General features: G+C 39.7%; 1 protein-coding gene across 1 annotated transcript; it reads left to right on the top strand.

Moving 5' to 3' along the window:
• Positions 1–3,062: 3,062 nt before the first annotated feature.
• LOC122643587 (caffeic acid 3-O-methyltransferase-like) lies at positions 3,063–17,925 on the top strand. Its single transcript, XM_043837201.1, has 5 exons — positions 3,063–3,634; positions 3,886–4,128; positions 15,626–15,690; positions 15,942–16,006; positions 17,623–17,925. Exons 1-5 carry the CDS (start codon positions 3,063–3,065, stop codon positions 17,923–17,925), a joined length of 1,248 nt encoding a protein of 415 aa, XP_043693136.1.
• The last annotated feature ends 604 nt before the right edge of the window (positions 17,926–18,529 follow it).

Below are 18,529 nucleotides of genomic sequence, written 5' to 3'. Positions count from 1 at the left end.
CGGAGAGATTACCTGCACACTAATTGAACTGTGAAGCCAGCAATAAGAGCGAAATCACCGGCGACTGGTCACGGACAGGAAACGAACGGATCGGGCAAAGGATATGGGGAATTATTACAGACAGAGGAATCAAATTGGGGAAGGGATTATTACAAACCACTCAAAGAAAGAAAATAGCAGAAGCCAAACGAAGTAGAAAAATAAGAAAATTAGAGGATGAAGAGAAGGATTCACGATCGATTGCAGCGGTTCCTTTTTCCTGGCTCAGGGAAGCTCGCTGCTCTCTGTCTCAGTTCCCATTTCATCATATCCGATTTTGTGTATTTCGGTCTCCTTCTTCCACTCTCTGCTCCTTCTTCTCTCTCACTTCCTCACTCTCTTCCGTCGTCTCTTACATCCTCTGTCTTCCTGGTTTCTGCTCCTCTCTGTTCTCTCCTTTTTTTTTCCTCTCTGTACCCTCTCTTCTCGCAATGACGAGATCACTCCGTTTTGCTTTTTTCCAAATCCTATCTCCTGAAATCCGTGCTCCCCCAATTCCTTTTTGCCCTTTTTGTTTTTATCCTCTCGTCTCTCCTCTCTCCGTTCTGACTCTCTCTAACCCTCTTTTGTCTCTCTTTTCTCTTCCATTTTTTCACTCTCCCTGTATTCTTTTGCTCTCTCTCTTCTCTCTCTCCTCTCCCTAGCCTTCAATGACGAAAGACCTCTTCCTTTTTTAATCTTTCTTTTATATCTCTCCCCCACCCCTAGTAGTCTAGGGGTGTCAACCGGTCGGGCTCGGTCGATCTTGTTCGGGCCTAGTCGGGCCTCACCAATTTTACAGGCTGTATCGTGTCTGACCGTTTAGGCATTTGGGCTTGCCTTGGGCGAACCTGGTACGGTTTCATTTCGGTCGGTCGGTGTTCGGTCAGCCTTATTCGGGCTAATTAAACGGGCCTAAACCGAGGTCAAAACGGGCTAATAAGCCATTTAACTCTAAACGGTGTGAGTTTACTAATAGATATGCAACCAGAATTTTAAGTTCAAACCATCACACCGTTGGGCAGTCACGATACACCTCAACTCAAAGTCAAATAAAGTTTATCCCAACTAAAATAGTAGCACAAAACCGAATAGAAGCAGGGGAAAAAAATTGCATCACAACACCGAATAAAAGGCACATCTAACAAAGTAAGTAGAGGGGGAAAAAAAATTACAGCACAACACCAAATAGAAGCACATCTAACAAAGTAAGATCTAAAAACTAAAAACTAAAAACTAAGCCTCATTTCGCCTACGTTAGTGTATCTAACCAATAAATGTCAAAGACCAACAAAGAAAGAAACAAAAGCAGAAAATTTGGAGGGAAGGGGAGGGGAACTTTATAAGTTAAAGGGTCGGGTTGGGTCGGGCTGTAACTTGTCGGGCCTGGAATCAGTCGGTCCAGTCAGGCGTCCGATGGGCTAGGACCTCACACTGGGACCACCCGATTACGGCCCAACACGTTTAGTCCCGGGTCGGGCTGGGCTTTAACCCGGCGGGCTCGGTTGGGGCTGCCGGGCCGGGCTTGGAATTGACACCCCTAACCCCTACCTTAGGGTTTAGATTTTTATCCGGTTTTCCTTTTTTACCCCATTTTAGGTTAGATACCCCTTTCAAATGGATTTCCTTTTTTACCCCTCCCCATTTTAATAATTCCTTCTTTTACTTTTTTACCCTCCCCTTTAAAGGTTTTCCTCTTTTGATTTTTAATTCTCTTTCCATTTTAACCTCTCCACTCTTTTAGGGTTATTCTTTTCCAATTCTGTCCTCACCTTTACCTTTTCTTTCCCATTTTACCCTCTTAGGGTCTAGGTCCCTATTTTTCACTTTCCACTTCAGCCCTTCCCTCCTTTCTTTTATTTTCCTTTTTATTATCATTTTTGGCTTCCTATCCTGCCCCTTGCGGGCTACAATTTAAATGGGCCCGATCCAATAACCTTCATGGGCCGAGGGTTGGAGATTTTGTTCTGGTATCCGAGACGGGGAATGTCGATGCTCCACGTGTCATCATCACCCGGGCGGGTGACAAAAATCAGGTGTCTACAGAAGGCCCCTCTTTGACCAAGATCTGTGTACCAGTCGAGAGGCAAAGACAAGAATCACCATATTTCGTCACCCAGAGCATCAACTGCCGACACCTTGCTCATGGATGGCAGAGGTGCAAATGCAAATGCAAAATCAAACGATAAAACCAAAATTGGAAAGATCAATCGACAATTCATGCAAAATCAAGCAGTACGTGTGTGCTACTGTGATCGACAATCTACCATGGCCAGCCAATACTCACTAGTATCGACCAAACCAAGGATGCTGATGCAGAATCAAATGCAAAAATGAGATGCTTCTGAAAAATCTGAGGGAGTATTCTGGCTTCCAAGGACTTAAAGGAGGAATTCCCATTCTGATTAAGATTTTCAAGAAAAAAAATAACTAGATTCCAAAGGACAAAAATAAATAACTCAATCCTTCCAATGGTAAAAAATAAATAACTCAATTCATTCAATGGTCAAAAATAAATAACTCAATTCATTTGTTGAGAAAGTCCGTGGAAGATTTACTGGCTTCTAAGAATTTCCAAGGGACAAAAATAAATAACTAAATTATTGCTGAGATTTTCTGAAAGTCCGTGGAAGTTTACTAGCTTCCAGGAATTTCCAGGGACTGAAATAAATAACTGAATCCTTTTCCTGAGATTTTTTGAAAACCCATGGAAGTTTACTGGCTTCCAAGAATTTTCAGGGACAGAAATAAATAACTGAATCCTTTTCCTGAGATTTTCTGAAAACCCATGGAAGTTTTACTGGCTTTCAAGAATTTTCAAGAGACAAAAACTAACTGAAAATCCATGGAAGTTTTACTGGTTTCCAAGGATTTCCAAGGGACAAAAATAACTGAAAATCCATGGAAGTTTTACTGGCTTCCAAGAATTTCCGAGGGACAAAAATAACTGAATATCCATGGAAGTTTTACTGGCTTCCAAGAATAACTGAAAATCCAAAAAATCCATGGAAGTTTTACTGGCTTCCAAGAATAACTGAAAATCCATGAAAGTTTTACTGGCTTCCAAGAATTTCCAAGGGACAAAAATAACTGAATATCCATGGAAGTTTTACTGGCTTCCAAGGATTTCCAGGCTTCTAATTCTAGGTACTAATTCTGGTTCCGGTGCTGATTCTAACTCTAATTCTAATTCCGACTCTCTGGTGCTGATTCTAACCCTAACTCTGATTCTGACTGACTCTGGTGCTGATCTTGATTCTGACTCTAATTCTCTTGGATCAGTTCATGTACTGAATCTAAGACCCTGCATCTTATGTCTAACTGAAATTCTTCTAGGATCACTACCTCTTGTGAACCTAAGACATTGTTCTTCATGCCTAACTGAAACTCTTCTCCAAGGATGCAATCCAAAGGATCATTCTAAAAGATACGAGTGTACACCAACACTCAGAAAAATTCTACAAGAGCTAAACAGATTCACACTTGATGCCCCTACACAGAACCCAGATGCCCCTGCTATGCTTGATCGTATATTGTGTTTCTTAGCCAGCTATGAAATAATCACTTACTCTCAAGTGATCTCTGGTGGTGATGATGATGATGGTCAAGTTCAAAGGTTGTATGGTTTAGCACCTGTTTGCAAATACTTTGTTTCAAACCAACATGGAAATTCCATGTCTCCTTTACTCCTCATGATTCATCACAAAGCTTGTATGTGTTGCAACTCATCAAATACACAAACCCTTTTCATTTTTTTATTGATTTTATCATCCGATAATGCAAAATCGACCTAGAATGTGTTCCAAGATTGCATACCAAACACAGCCTTAATCTCTCTGATAATCTTGACATGAAAATTTTTTATAGGTACTATTTGAAAGATGCAGTTCTTGAAGGAGGAATTCCTTTTAATAAGGCTCATGGAATGGAATTCTATGAGTATCTTGGTATGGATCCAAGTTTCAATGAAGTTTTCAATAAAACAATGTTTGACCTCTCCATTACACTTATGAAGGGAATACTTGAGATTTATGAAGGGTTTGAGAAGGCCAATGTGGTGGTTGATGTGGGTGGTGGATTAGGGGAAAATCTTGACTTGATTACTTCTAAGTATCCTATGATTAAGTGTCACGCCCCCATCCCAGACAAGGGATACAATACATTATAAGGGGTGACTAGGACGACGCGTGTCATCCTACTAAGCTGCCAGGATCGCTGACACAGTGTCCCAATGCACAGTCATAACCAATATTAAAATAATATAATATCAAAGTGCGGAAACGAGAATATTACATTCCAAAAGATTAATAGTTTTGCGGAAGCGTATAAAATCAAATAGTTACAAGATGATCAAAGCCTAAATGATAAATACTGTAATTAATCCATTTTTCATTACCATCTAATAACTATTAACAAGGGTATAACAGTAAATGCTTATACATGGGCCTACGCCCTAAAATAAACAAAAGGGGAATAAGTCCCTAGAATTCTCACGGCCCGTAGGCGCAATCGTCACAAGGACACTCGTTGCCATGTTCCTCTAACACAGCTTCTGGCTCCTCCGTACCTGCATCATAATCTAAAAAGTGTGTATACGAGGGGGTTAGCTCCACTGAACTAGTGAGGGGATGGGGATGCACAAACACACAATTCACATAGTCCAATTATGCATGCATATGTTAAATAAATTTTCCACCTAACATCACAACTAAGTCAGAGGTATATGCTACTGTGACAACTCGGGAGACACTGTGGGTCACTTAACTTATCGCCACAATGAAACCTCAATTGTCACCTGGGACCTACGCCAATCGAAGCCTCCAAGATCACTCAGTGGCAGACCCCTGATAACCAATACTACCATGACTGGCCTCTCCCACCTCCCCAGAATCCGGTGTACTGATTACCCAACACCTAAACCCCTGTTGGTAAGGGGCGTAGCATAAGGGTGTAAAATCCTAGCCGCAGATATACTACATGCAAGTCCTATCGTCCCGAGAGGTAATCCGGGAGCATCAACTTTTCATCTGGTTTAGTGTTCGGTTACCAGCACTGCACGGCGTATACAGTTCAACATGACATTCAACATAATTACTTCATAAATGTATATAGTATCCGGGGTTTCGGCACCGGCACCCACCGGCACCGAGACCCATCAAAGTAAAGCATCTCTAATCAACATCATAACAATCATATATAAAAGTATGCAATATGCGCAAGCATGCTTAATAATTTATAATGATGACATAATATACAATGCAATAATAATATCAAGCCCAAATAACCAAACTCACTCACATATAAGTTATGTTCCGATGTTATGAGTTGTTGCCGCAATTAAGTAACACGTCGCAAGACGAAAACTTTAAACCCAAATAAAGAGTGAAAACAGGGTTAATTAAGTAAAGGGACGGATCCCCAAAAAGTCTCCCATAAATCATTTAAGTATAAGGTCTCAGAGGCAGGGTGGTTTTATGGGTGGTTTCATGCCCAATTCCTGCAACCACATGTAAATCCTAGCTAACCAGGGGCTTAGGAAGGTCTCTGCCAAGGGTGGTTTTACAGGTGGTTTATCTCAGAACATGAAACCGCACCTAAAACTGACTTTAACAGGGGCTTATTCATGGGGTGGTTGCAAGGGTGGTTTCTCGTAGGCCTTGAAACCGCATGTAAAACAACATACCTGCAGAATTGAAAATTGAAAGGCTTCTCACCAGGGGTTCCTTTCCCAAGGGGTTTAAAGGTAAGGAGGCTTCAAGGAAGCTTCCTCCTTAGTCCATTAGAGTTCTAAGACCTCATTAGGTCCATGTAATCCCAAGGATTTAAGAGGGAAAGCAAAGAGAACCTAGTTTAGGACATAATAGGGTAGAAACCTTAAATTTCTCAAATGGAAAGAGATTGCTTAGGCTTAGAGCTTGTAATGGAGTGAAATAACTCCACCATAGTCTAAGTTTAGAGGTTCCATCGATTCCTTGGGTTCCAAGAGAATCCTAGGTCGAATCTCTCCCATTTTCCAAACCCCAAAACCCAAAATAGAAGAAAAGATGTGGGATTTAATGGCTTACCGACCCCCAATATAGAAAAGCTCCACGTAGAGGGCTCCACAAGGTGAGGTTCCAAGCCTTCAGCCAAGCTTTTCCATTCTTCTTCCTCCTTTTCTCCTTCCTTCTTCCTTCTTTCCTTCTTTCTTCTTTCTTCTTTCTCCTTTCTCTCCTCTTTCTCTCCTCCACGATTTTGGTTAGATGGGAGAAGTAAAGAGAAAGAATGCTTCTCCCCCCTTTTGTCTTATTTATAGAAAGTGACTTGGGTCCCTTAAGTCAAATGGGTCAAGAGTTAAATGGGTGGATCCAAGACAAATGGGTCATTAGGCCAAATGGGTACTTTAAGTTAAATGGGTCAAGTGGGCTTAATGGGTTAACCCATTAGTTCTATTTGTGTAAGAGAAAGGAATACCCAACCTTGGGTCAAATAGAGTTAGATAGACCCTTAGGTTAAATTGTCATTTAAGCCCAATGGGCCTCTTAAGCTAATGGACCTGCCCACTAGTTATAATTAGGAAAGAACCTAATTAAAGATGACCTCACATGATATGGGTGTAATTGCTCTTCACATGTTTCCCCAAGGCAAGTGGGACCCATAAGTGAATTATTTTCAACTCAACTAAAATAGCCCGGATGGTCCAAATCTTGGCCCGCACTTCAAGGGCATCGAGGGAAAAGGTAAATAAATAAAATTAAGGACTGGCACTTACTATTTTCTTGTCATGGTTTATCCCCCATGACCCCAAATAGTTTCCTCCACAGGCAAACTCGTACTATGATCAATAATTTTGTAGCTGGGTTTGACCACCAGTGAGAACAGCTCACCAACATATGTGACAATGATAACTACACGTCACGGGGAAGAATTAATAATTAATTATGATCCGGGGTACGGGTATAACATCCTCCCCACCTTACAAGAAATTTCATCCCTAAAATTTGAGGCAACTAGGGTTTCAAGTGATAAGGGTTGTTGGATAACAACATCCCAAGTCACCCACATCTTGAACTAAGTCAAAGGTCGGGTCAAGATGAGGCAGTGCCTACATGGCACAGTAAGTCAGGTTCCACAATTCTCTTTTCCTTACAGGGTCATATTACCACAGGGGTGTGGTTCACAATAATCCTAGGAAAACAGGATTCCAACTACTAAGTTGAGTCTCACGGAACAGAGGTTGCGTAGATCTTCCAGATCAGGTGATACTACTCTAGCCTTCACTACTCTGGTCATTCTTGGGTTACAGGATTTAACCTATCCATTTCCAAACATAGGGTTCACATTTTGAAGGCTTTCACATCTGGTTGTCTCATTACCTAACCCAACTTTAGAATGATTTGGAATATTGATGGAATCTCCTATTGTTCACTCCCAATACGGAGGGAACGCATTTGGTGATCCATTACCCCATTCATATCTGTTGTTGGAGAAGGTCTTGTTACATCCTTCCGTTTTAGCTTTCACAACCTTTAAACCTACTACACAATTATCCCACAAGGAAGAATCCACATCAGTCCTCTTTCGAGAACCAACAACTTTTATTAGCTTTTGTCCAAGTCAACTCTTCAAGCAGTCTCCATAATTTAACCTATCCGGTCATTAAATTCATTATTCATTATCCTAAGGTTTGGTCAACCAAGGTCAGGGCACCAACTAGTTTCACAGCAAGGTCGAGGTAAGTCATACTTGTAGTACCAAAGAATCACTCTAGTCACACAAGTCCAAGGTTCTAAGGGATATCTATATATATTTATCACACCAATATGGAGGCATAGATTCAATAATTACATTCAAATCCCTATGGACATATCTGTCATCTAGGTCAATCCACAAGAACAAGAAGTTCTCAGGTACAGTTCACTAAGTCCTTTTTTTTTTTGGAAAGTCAAATCACGGTATAGGACTTTCTCTATGAGTCTAAACAAGGTTTGGATGGACCAAGTAAAGTTCAAATAGAGTTGTCACTAGCTTGAGGTGTTATGAATGACTTCCAAATACACGTGACCTTTATGGCTTACTCAAATAAACCAGCCTAATATTTTCCCTTCCTAGTACCTACCCACAGGTTTAGATTCTACGCACCCCATTAAGGGTCTCTACCCACATAGGTTTAGGTTTCCCTATCCATAAGGTTGGGGTCTTTAAATTCACAGGATCTAAGGTCTTCATCCTCAAAGGTAACTCTTCTCCTTTTATGTAAGAGAGGAGTCACAGCGGTTACCAATGTCTGCTAGTTCTTATTAACTAACCCAGTCGGGTACAAGTCCTAACCTCTTTCAATTTCAAGGTATTAACTAGATTTAAGTGGTCCCCATAAATGGGTCACACAACAGGGGTGTCCGATCTAGGGTATAGGCACATAATCATTACATATAAGTGTGGTCAAAGGTCTCCAAAATAAGCTCAAAATCTTAAAAGAAATCGGGTGGACTCACGGGCGGTGTCAGCACTCTGAGTGCGTTCGTGGCTCCTCCACAAAAATAGGGAGAGCGGACTAACGGGCGGATGTGGAATGTGAATCCGTTCGTTTGTCCGATCTCAAAAGTCTCAATGGCCGAGAAGGTTTAAGTAAAACGGATCTACTGACAGACGCATGAGTGTGGATCCGTTCGTTGATCAGCATAGCTTTAAAATGATAATTTCAAGTTTTGTGCGGAGCGGATTCACGACAAGTGGATCTGTTTGTTCGTCTGTTCGTAGAATTTTAGCAAAACAGAGCCACGAGTTTTAAAACTCACTTTTGACTCCAAAGAAAGGAACATAACCGCAGGGAGAAAAAGCTCTACAGGGACTTCCTTTCAAGCTTCCCTTGGGTGGTTTTCTTGTAATCTTAAGCCTCAAGGTTCAACTCTCAGTTGTTCAAGATATGGCTTTCTTCCTATTTTTACTTCCTCTTTTCTTGGATTTAGAATGAATCATCTCAAGTTGTGATCATGTCTTAATTTTGCTTGTAATCCCATAGCCATGTACACCAAATCCATACCAAATCGATTGGAACTAGGGTTTTTGGGTGTAAATCAAGCCCTATTTGATCGATGGCACTAAGTTGTTGGATCCTTGTTTGATTACTCCATCTTTTATAAATTTTCAAGTCTTTGTAAGCATTTTAGAGATTATTGCTATGTTCGTCAAGTCAAGTTGAATTTTACTTGGATTATGTTCAAGTTCTAGCTGTGGTAAAATCCTCAATTCACAATATTTTGGAAAAACTCTCCAAGTTCAAATCTAATTCTTTTGCATGCCATAAAATCTCATAAAAAATTATCACATTGCCTTATCCTCAAGCATATTCTCTTGTATACATGATTATTGATAAAATCCTTAGAATCTTTCATCTTTTTCTTAGATAAATAATTCTTATCTCTTGTTGGGGTATTTTCATCCAATAACTTGCTTGTTTGGTATTGGTCGGGATGTAAAGTAACCAAAAGTACATGTTGTTCACATTGATCTCATTATTCACGTCCATGCACTAGGGATCTCACATAGATTTTTCATGTGCATTGATCTTATTCATTTCTCTTTACTCCAAACATCTTCCTATGGTTATCATGTCTCATTTTTCCTTTTATGCTCTTGTCGCAACACAGTTTTCATATCTTGTAGACATTTCACTTTTATAATTTTATTTTCCAAGTATAATGCTTAAATGATTGGGGTAAGATAGGTCACAAGGGGTGAGGAAAAACAACATATGAAGGAAATAAAATCCTAACATAGGGTGGTTCATCAAGACAGGATAAGAAAACTCTTTCTAGCTTGGGCGGTTTTATGCCTGGTTTTACTCAAATATGAAACCGCAGGTAAATCCGCCTGAGATTGAAACTAAAATAAACAGCCTCAGTTAATCACGGATTTACAGGTGATTTGTACCCGGCCTGAAACCGTATGTAAAATCGTCGGGCCTTTTTTTATAAATTTAGAGCCTACGATTTAAAGGCTCATTTTCCCTTTTTCAAAACACAACTCTAAAGCTCTAAGGAAATCCCAACTGCGACCGTACTTGCTCTCTCCTCACTCCTTGGTGGATTTTAGTGCTCCAAATTACTCCTCAACAACATCCAATCGCATTCAGGTAAGATCTCTCTCTCTCCCATCGATTTCTCTCAAGGAGAAACCCCAAAATCGATTTCAGGTTTATAAAACTTGGGGTTTTTGTTTTCTTTTGCTCGGTACGCTACTTTCAACCTAATCTTAATCATTTTCTCACCATATACAGTCTATGTAAGGGCTCGAACACGATCTTTGCATCAAATCCAAAGATTTGGGTTAGATTTTGGAAAACCCAACCCTAATCAAATTTTCCTCTTCTCTTTTGTCATATTTAAATTGGTCTTACTAGATAGGGCTTAGTTTACATCCTTTGAGTTGTCACAAGCCATATTTACTTATTTCTCATGATTCAATCTCCCAACCACAAAATCTGAAAATTTTCTTTAAAGTTTATAACATGTTTCAAGATCAAATAAGTCCATATTTTGCTTGAACTCACTGTTTTGCATAAAACATTACTTTCTAGGCATATTATGACAATGAATCTTCATTATTTATCATGTCATTCACATAATGGTCATGCCTTTCCTTTTTTCCCAACTTCTTAGATCACAATTTGATAAAAATCAGAATCTTCTAGCCTAAGAATCCTGTTGTAACTTAATTGCCTTGGGAAAAGAATCAAAGGCTAGGTTTTAAACCTCACAACCATACATTGATCATCTACTTAGGCCTTAGTATTCAAGGTATTAATTTGCTATCTACATGGCTTTTGGCTGCAGGTTAAAACAATCAATGACTCCAAGAACACGACGTGCACGCGTGGAACAAGTTGCACCAACTGTGCTAGATCCACTATGGTTTCAAAAGATAGAGGACCAAGAGCCTTACCAAGACTACTTCCGCTTCAAAAATATAGTGGAAGGGGCAGAATGTAGTGTTGGATGATCTCAAAGCTTATAAGGTGGGGCAGCGATTCGAAGCATTGGGGTGGACCAACATTCTCAACCTCTCTGAACCATATTACCCAAAACCCATCCGACATTTCTAAGCAAATCTGGACACCAAGAACCCGGGCACACAAAATTATCGGGTCGTTTCATATGTCAAGGGGGTTCCTACAGCCTTTACAATAGCACAGTTAGCGGGGATTCTTAATGTGTCTATTGGGGAAGCGAAGACCTATTGTTCACCTCGAAGGACCCACGTACCTTCATCAAGCGGGAGGTATTGACATTCTGACGGTCATCAGGCGGTTGAACTTGCGAGTGGTGGATGGCTTCGATGAGGTCACGAAGCAACCCTCCGACCAGACTAGGCGCCTAGAGGGTATCAAGAGAAGGGTAGATGACATCAACACCTTTCTTAGTCGCGGTGGTGGCAGTGGTGCAAATGACTATCCCAACTTTCTCTCAATAAATTGAAGTTATCCAGAATCAGTTCTTCTAGTTCTTGTCTTAGGATGAACAACTGGGGACTTTTAGAAATGGTAGACTTGTATATTTAATCTGAGATGAACAGAATCAAATATTTTGATTTGGAACAAATGGGATCTTGCATTCTGAGTTGGGAAAGGCACAGTTATGCCCAAACAGAAAATCTAAAACAATTATGGTGTTTAGATTGGTATCTTTTGATTAAGCATGATGGAGTCATATGTTTTTTTTGGAATGGATGAAATCATGAATGTTGAAATGAGAAGGATATGATTGCCTCCCAAAAAGATTTGAAACAATTGAATATTTGTAATTAATCTTATATGTATCTCTTTGTATTTGCTTAATTCTCTCTTGTTTAAATCATTGATGATAATTGTGCATGGTTATAATTGATTCATTATTGTTTATGAATTTTAACATATAGTTGCCCATTTATGACCTACTTAAGACTCAACCAAGCAATTACATAGTTGTAGCTTAACAACCTATGGTTCAAGTCCTAAGTTTCATGTTGCCTATTATTAGGGATGTAAATGGATATTCGTAAATCTGTATTCAATCCGCGTTTGTATCTGTTTAGGAGAATCCGAATTCGTCCAAAATTAATCGGATACGAATATGATAATCCCCTTATCCGACCGATTATTATTCGATTCGTTTAGCAGTCTGACGGTAATAAAATATCTGAAATATAACTCTGTGTTTGTCTATCCTTTTAAGTTACCTTATTGGATTTTGTTATCTTATTTTTATAAATTTATAAGTTAAGATAATGTGATTATTTTTCTAGATTTGCTATTGGTTTATATAAATTGTTTTATGCAATGTGATACATGGAATTACATATCTATTAAAAAATCAAAAGTAAAAAACGTAAGAGAATAAAACACTAAGAAGAGTAGAAGAAATGGTGGTTACTGAACTCTCAAGTCTCAACCCTAACCTTCATCATAAAAGCGATAAATATGTCAACGGATAGTCGAAAAATCGTATTCGATCCATATTCATATCTATTTAGGAGAACCTGTATTAAAAAAATCACTATCCGGAAATTATCCGAGTCCGTCCGAAAATCGGTAGGATATTATCCGAATCCGTCCGAATATAATCGGATACGAATATGATAATGCCACTATCTGACCGAATTCGATCCGTTTACATCCCTACCTATTATCTTCTAAGTTCTTGTTTCACCACAATCAGTCTTCTCCTATGTCTGCACATAATCATTTATATTCTTGAAGATTTTTAGTTTAGAACCTAATTGTGGAGAGTAAATCAAGAGTCCGCAAGACTGTGGTCGGTGCAGAGCATCATTGCTCTGATACCACTCTGTCACCCCTCATCCCAGACAAGGGATACAATATATTATAAAGGGTGACTAGGACGATGCGTGTCATCCTACTAAGCTGCCAGGATCACTGACATAGTGTCCCAACGCACAGTCATAACCAATATTAAAATAATATAATATTAGAGTGCGAAAAGAAGAATATTACATTCCAAAAGATTAATAGTTTTGCGAAAACGTATAAAATCAAACAGTTACAAGATGATCAAAGCCTAGATGATAAATACTATAATTAATCTATTTTTCATTACCATCTAATAACTATCAACAAGGGTATAACAATAAATGTTTATATATGGGCCTACGCCCTAAAATAAACAAAAGGGGAACAAGTCCCTAGAATTCTCACGGCCCGTAGGCGCAATCGTCACAAGGACACCCGTTGCCATGTTCCTCTAACACAACTTCTGGCTCCTCCATACCTACATCATAATCTAAAAAGTGTGTACACGAGGGGGTTAGCTCCACTGAGCCAGTGAGGGGATGGGGATGCACAAACACACAATTTACATAGTCCAATGATGCATGCATATGTTAAATAAATTTTCCACCTAACATCACAACTAACTCAGAGGTATATGCTACTGTGACTACTCGGGAGACACTGTGGGTCACTTAACTTATCGCCACAATGAAACCTCAATTGTCACTTGGGACCTACGCCGATCGAAGCCTCCAAGATCACTCAGTGGCAGACCCCTGATAACCAATACTACCATGACTGGCCTCTCCCACCTCCACAGAATCCGGTGTACTGATTACCCAACACCTAAACCCCTGTTGGTAAGGGTCGTAGCATAAGAGTATAAAATCTTAGCCGCAGATATACTACATGCAAGTCCTATCGTCCCGAGAGGTAATCCGGGCGCATCAACTTTTCATCTGGTTTAGTGCCCGATTACCAGTACGACACGGTGCATACAATTCAACATGACATTCAACATAATTACTTCATAAATGTATATAGTATCCGGGGTTTCGGCACCGGCACCCACCGGCACCGAGACCCATCAAAGTAAAGCATCTCTAATCAACATCATAACAATCATATATAAAAGTATGCAATATGCGCAAGCATGCTTAATAATTTATAATGATGACATAATATACAATGCAATAATAATATCAAGCCCAAACAACCAAACCCACTCACATATAAGTTATGTTCCGATGTTATGAGTTATCGTCGCAATTAAGTAACACGTCGCAAGACAAAAACTTTAAACCTAAATAAAGAGTGAAAACAGGATTAATTAAGTAAAGGGACGGATCCCCAAAAGATCTCCCATAAATCATTTAAGTATAAGGTCTCAGAGGCAGGGTGGTTTTATGGGTGGTTTCATGCCCAATTCCTGCAACCACATGTAAATCCTAGCTAACCAGGGGCTTAGGAAGGTCTCTGCCAAGGGTGGTTTTACAGGTGGTTTGTCTCAAAACATGAAATCGCACCTAAAATCGACTTTAACAGGGGCTTATTCAGGGGGTGGTTGCAAGGGTGGTTTCTCGTAGGTCTTGAAACCGCATGTAAAACCACATACCTGCAGAATTGAAAATTGAAAGATTTCTCACCAGGGGTTTCTTTCCCAAGGGGTTTAAAGATAAGGAGGCTTCAAGGAAGCTTCCTCCTAGGTCCATTAGAGTTCTAAGACCTCATTAGGTCCATGTAATCCCAAGGATTTAAGAGGAAAAGCAAAGAGAACCTAGTTTAGGATATAATAGGGTAGAAACCTTAAATTTCTCAAATGGAAAGAGATTGGTTAGGCTTAGAGCTTGTAATGGAGTGAAATAACTCCACCATAGTCTAGGTTTAGAGGTTCTATCGATTCCTTGGGTTCCAAAAGAACCCTAGGTCGAATCTCTCCCATTTTTCAAACCCCAAAATCCAAAATAGAAGAAAAGATGTGGGATTTAATGGCTTACCTACCCCCAATATAGAAAAGCTCCACATAGAGCGCTCCACAAGGTGAGGTTCCAAGCCTTCAGCCAAGCTTTTCCATTATTCTTTATCTTTTTCTCCTTCCTTCTTCCTTCTTTCCTTCTTTCTTCTTTCTCCTTTCTCTCCTCTTTCTCTCCTCCACGATTTAGGTTAGATGGGAGAAGTAAAGAGAAAGAATGCTTCTCCCCCCCTTTTGTCTTATTTATAGAAAGTGACTTGGGTCCCTTAAGTCAAATGGGTCAAGAGTTAAATTGGTGGATCCAAAATAAATGGGTCATTAGGCCAAATGGGTACTTTAAGTTAAATGGGTCAAGAGGGCTTAATGGGTTGACCCATTAGTTCTATTTGGATAAGAGAAAGGAATACCCAACCTTGGGTCAAATAGAGTTAGATAGACCCTTAGGTTAAATTGCCATTTAAGTCCAATGGGCCTCTTAAGCTAATGGGCCTGCCCACTAGTTATAATTAGGAAAGAACCTAATTAAAGATGACCTCACATGATATGGGTGTAATTGCTCTTCACATGTTTCCCTAAGGCAAGTGGGACCCATAAGTGAATTATTTTCAACTCAACTAAAATAGCCTGGGTGGTCCAAATCTTGGCCCGCACTTAGAGGGCATTGAGAAAAAGGGTAAATAAATAAAATTAAGGGCTAGCACTTACTATTTCCTTGTCATGGTTTGTCCCCCATGACCCCGAATAGTTTCCTTCACAGGCAAACTCGTACTGTGGTCAATAATTTTGTAGCTGGGTTTGACCACCAGTGAGAACAGCTCACCAGCATACGTGGCAGTGATAACTACACGTCACGGGAAAGAATTAATAATTAATTATGATCCGGGGTACGGGTATAACATTAAGGGTATTAACTTTGATTTGCCACATGTGATAGCTACTGCTTCTGCTTATCCCGGTACTATTAATTTGCATGCAACTTCATATCTTTCTATCATAATTTTATTTATGGGAAAAAGAACTCTACTTGGTAGTGTTTCCTATGCCGTCTCACAAGGCACAGTGAAATGCCGCCTCTGTCCCCTGGGTAGATACCCAGGCATGCTCCCCCTTGGCCCAGACAATTGTGTAGAGACCATACAACCAAGTAGAGATCTCTACCCCTTTATTTATTTATTAATAATATATTTATAATTACATTTTTTTCAGGGGTGGAGCATGTTGCAGGGAATATGTTTCTGAGTGTTCCAAAAGGGGATATCATTTTTATGAAGGTGAGTAGGGGATTTAAATCCTCTCCAATTACCCAATGGTGCAGTGCGGTGCAGTTCGGGGTACATGCAGATGTCGACCCCTGGTAGGTGCGACATCCAATGGTCCGAGCTCATTGACCCTTTTTTTTTCTTCTCGAACTCGGCACTATTGGATTTCACACATGCCAAGTGTCAACCTCTCCACCCCAAACTGCACTTTAAGGGAATTGGAGGATTTTTTTCCATGAGTAGGGAATCACTGAAGCTAACTAGTTTTTTTTTTTTTTGGAGATTAAAATATATTCAAACAAGCCTAGAATTCTCCCCCCCCCCCCCAAAAAAAAAAGAGAGAGGAAATAATAAAAAAAAAATACATGGAAAGAGCTCAACAACAGAAACAACGACCTATACTTACAGCCAAATCAAGTTTGAAGGAAAATCCAATGGGATACAAGGGCAGAGCCAACCGAAAATAGCCAGACCCCTGAACCAACAAAACTTAGCCGACTGAAAAGACTCGTCAATGGAGCACACCCCTCCAATTCCAGAGCACTACCACATCTTTTTTAATAAAATAAGTCAATAGTTAGGCCCTTAGTTAGTAAAGTCGCGTATCATACGTGTATTATACGCGTTCCCGTATTTTTAAACGTATAATACTCCCGTCCCCGTATTTTCCCATATTTTTATAAAAAAACGCATTTTTTAAGCAAGCACGTATTATACTCGAATAATACACGTATTATACATTTTTTTTATAAAAAAAAAATTATCCAAAAGATTAGAATTTAGGGAAACGATTTCACTTTCCCTTTCGTCCCTTTCGATTTGCGTTGAACATCCAACCGTAGCAGGCAAAAGTAGCCGCCCTCCATCTCCAATCATCCTCGCCATCTCCGTTCAACAAAGCGGCACTTAAGTCTTGTACTCTCCTCTTGTTTCTCTGGTCTTTCAACTTGCTCATGTCATTTTCAGACAATCTACATTCATTTCTTGTAGATTATTGATATTTTGGTATGTTAAATGATAATCTTAGAGATGTTATATAGCATATTATATTATTGTGTTTATTTTAGTTAATAAAATCATGATATTATTTTGTTTATTAGGTGGTGAATGCATGTTATATAATGAATATATGTCCGTTTTTTTTAAAGTATTATTGCCGTCTATGCCGTATTATATCCGTATTAAACGCGTACCGTATTATTACCGTATGCATTTTATGAAGCCGGATTTTTGAAAAGTATTATTACCGTCTAATCCGTTTAACTGCCGTACGTATCCGTTCCCGTTCAATTGCCGTTCCCGAACTTACTAACTAAGGTTAGGCCTACTCCAATATCTCTGGCCGTTGGAGGAGGGTGAGAACTTGATAGAGCTAAATTGGCCTTTTTTCCATTTTGATTTTTGGGAGGAAACACCCAGACCCCACGAGATTTTTTGAAAGAATGTACGGACTCACTTGATCTACATGCACTACTTCAGATGGAAAAATGACCCCAAAAGAATCCATCAAACACTAACTAGTATTCCTTGTTGAATAATTCACTTCATGACTTTTATATTCTAATGAGTTAACTTCCTTTAACTGCCCTGCTTATTTTTTTTTTTTTTTCTTAAAAACTTGTATGCAGATGATACTTCATAACTGGAGTGATGATCATTGCTTGAGGTTATTGAAGAAGTGTCACGAAGCATTACCAGATGATGGAAAGGTGGTAGTTGTAGAGACAATTCTTCCAACGGTCCCTGAAACTAATTTTCTGGCCAAAAATGTCTTTGGATCGGACTTGCTCATGATGGCTCAACAGGTTGGAGGAAAGGAGAGGACGGAGAAGGAATACAGGGCCTTGGCAATGGGTGTTGGATTTGAAGGCTTTAAATTCATCTGTCGTGTTGTGGCCGCTTCTATCATGGAATTTCACAAAATGACGTGATACTATCACTTATGTTTGGTTTTTTGTTTTGTTTTTTTTTTTTTTAATAAAACTTGTGTGTGGTTTGTACTTTAAATTTTAATAAAAGCACATTGGCATTCTGTCTTTGGATGTGATTCTTTCTTCTTTTTATTGGGGGGGGGGGGGGGGTGGAACAGGCGGTATCCTATTTTTAGCCGATTAAATCCCCTAGGGCTCGTATATGACCCTGCAACACACAATCCAGGAGATTATGGGGCCCATATGTTCAGCAGGGAGTTTCCTCTCAAACGGGTGGCCCCAAGGGGGGATGCGGAGTCGAGCTCTGGACCTTCAGCTTCTAACTTTGCATGTGGTTCTATGATTGAATATATCTACCTTGCACTTAAGAGAGCTCTTTTTATCTTATCTCACATCTTTTTTTTCGCTAGAAAATCCTTGTAGTAAAGAAAAGGCAAAAAGTTCACAGAGCCAAAAACAAGAAGAAACCAAAAAACCACAAGCACAGACAGGACCAGCTAGGCCCCTCCCCTAATTCATAACAAATCTATAGCTAGGCAAGCCCATAGCATCACGAGCCTACTGATCTTCAATATGACTAGGAAAGAGTAGGTTTGATGAAGAT

This window comes from Telopea speciosissima, chromosome 10 (assembly GCF_018873765.1).
Source record: "Telopea speciosissima isolate NSW1024214 ecotype Mountain lineage chromosome 10, Tspe_v1, whole genome shotgun sequence".
Lineage (NCBI taxonomy): Eukaryota > Viridiplantae > Streptophyta > Magnoliopsida > Proteales > Proteaceae > Telopea > Telopea speciosissima.
Note: the sequence above shows the minus strand (reverse complement) of the source record. Positions and strands in the feature narration are given on the sequence as shown.

Excerpts from the sequence above, each read along its gene's own strand:
- LOC122643587 (XM_043837201.1), top strand. The coding sequence starts at position 3,063 with ATGAAAGTTTTACTGGCTTCCAAGAATTTCCAAGGGACAAAAATAACT. Across the intron at positions 15,691-15,941 it reads TACTGCTTCTGCTTATCCCG|GGGTGGAGCATGTTGCAGGG; the intron begins GTACTATTAATT and ends CATTTTTTTCAG. Across the intron at positions 16,007-17,622 it reads GGGATATCATTTTTATGAAG|ATGATACTTCATAACTGGAG; the intron begins GTGAGTAGGGGA and ends ACTTGTATGCAG.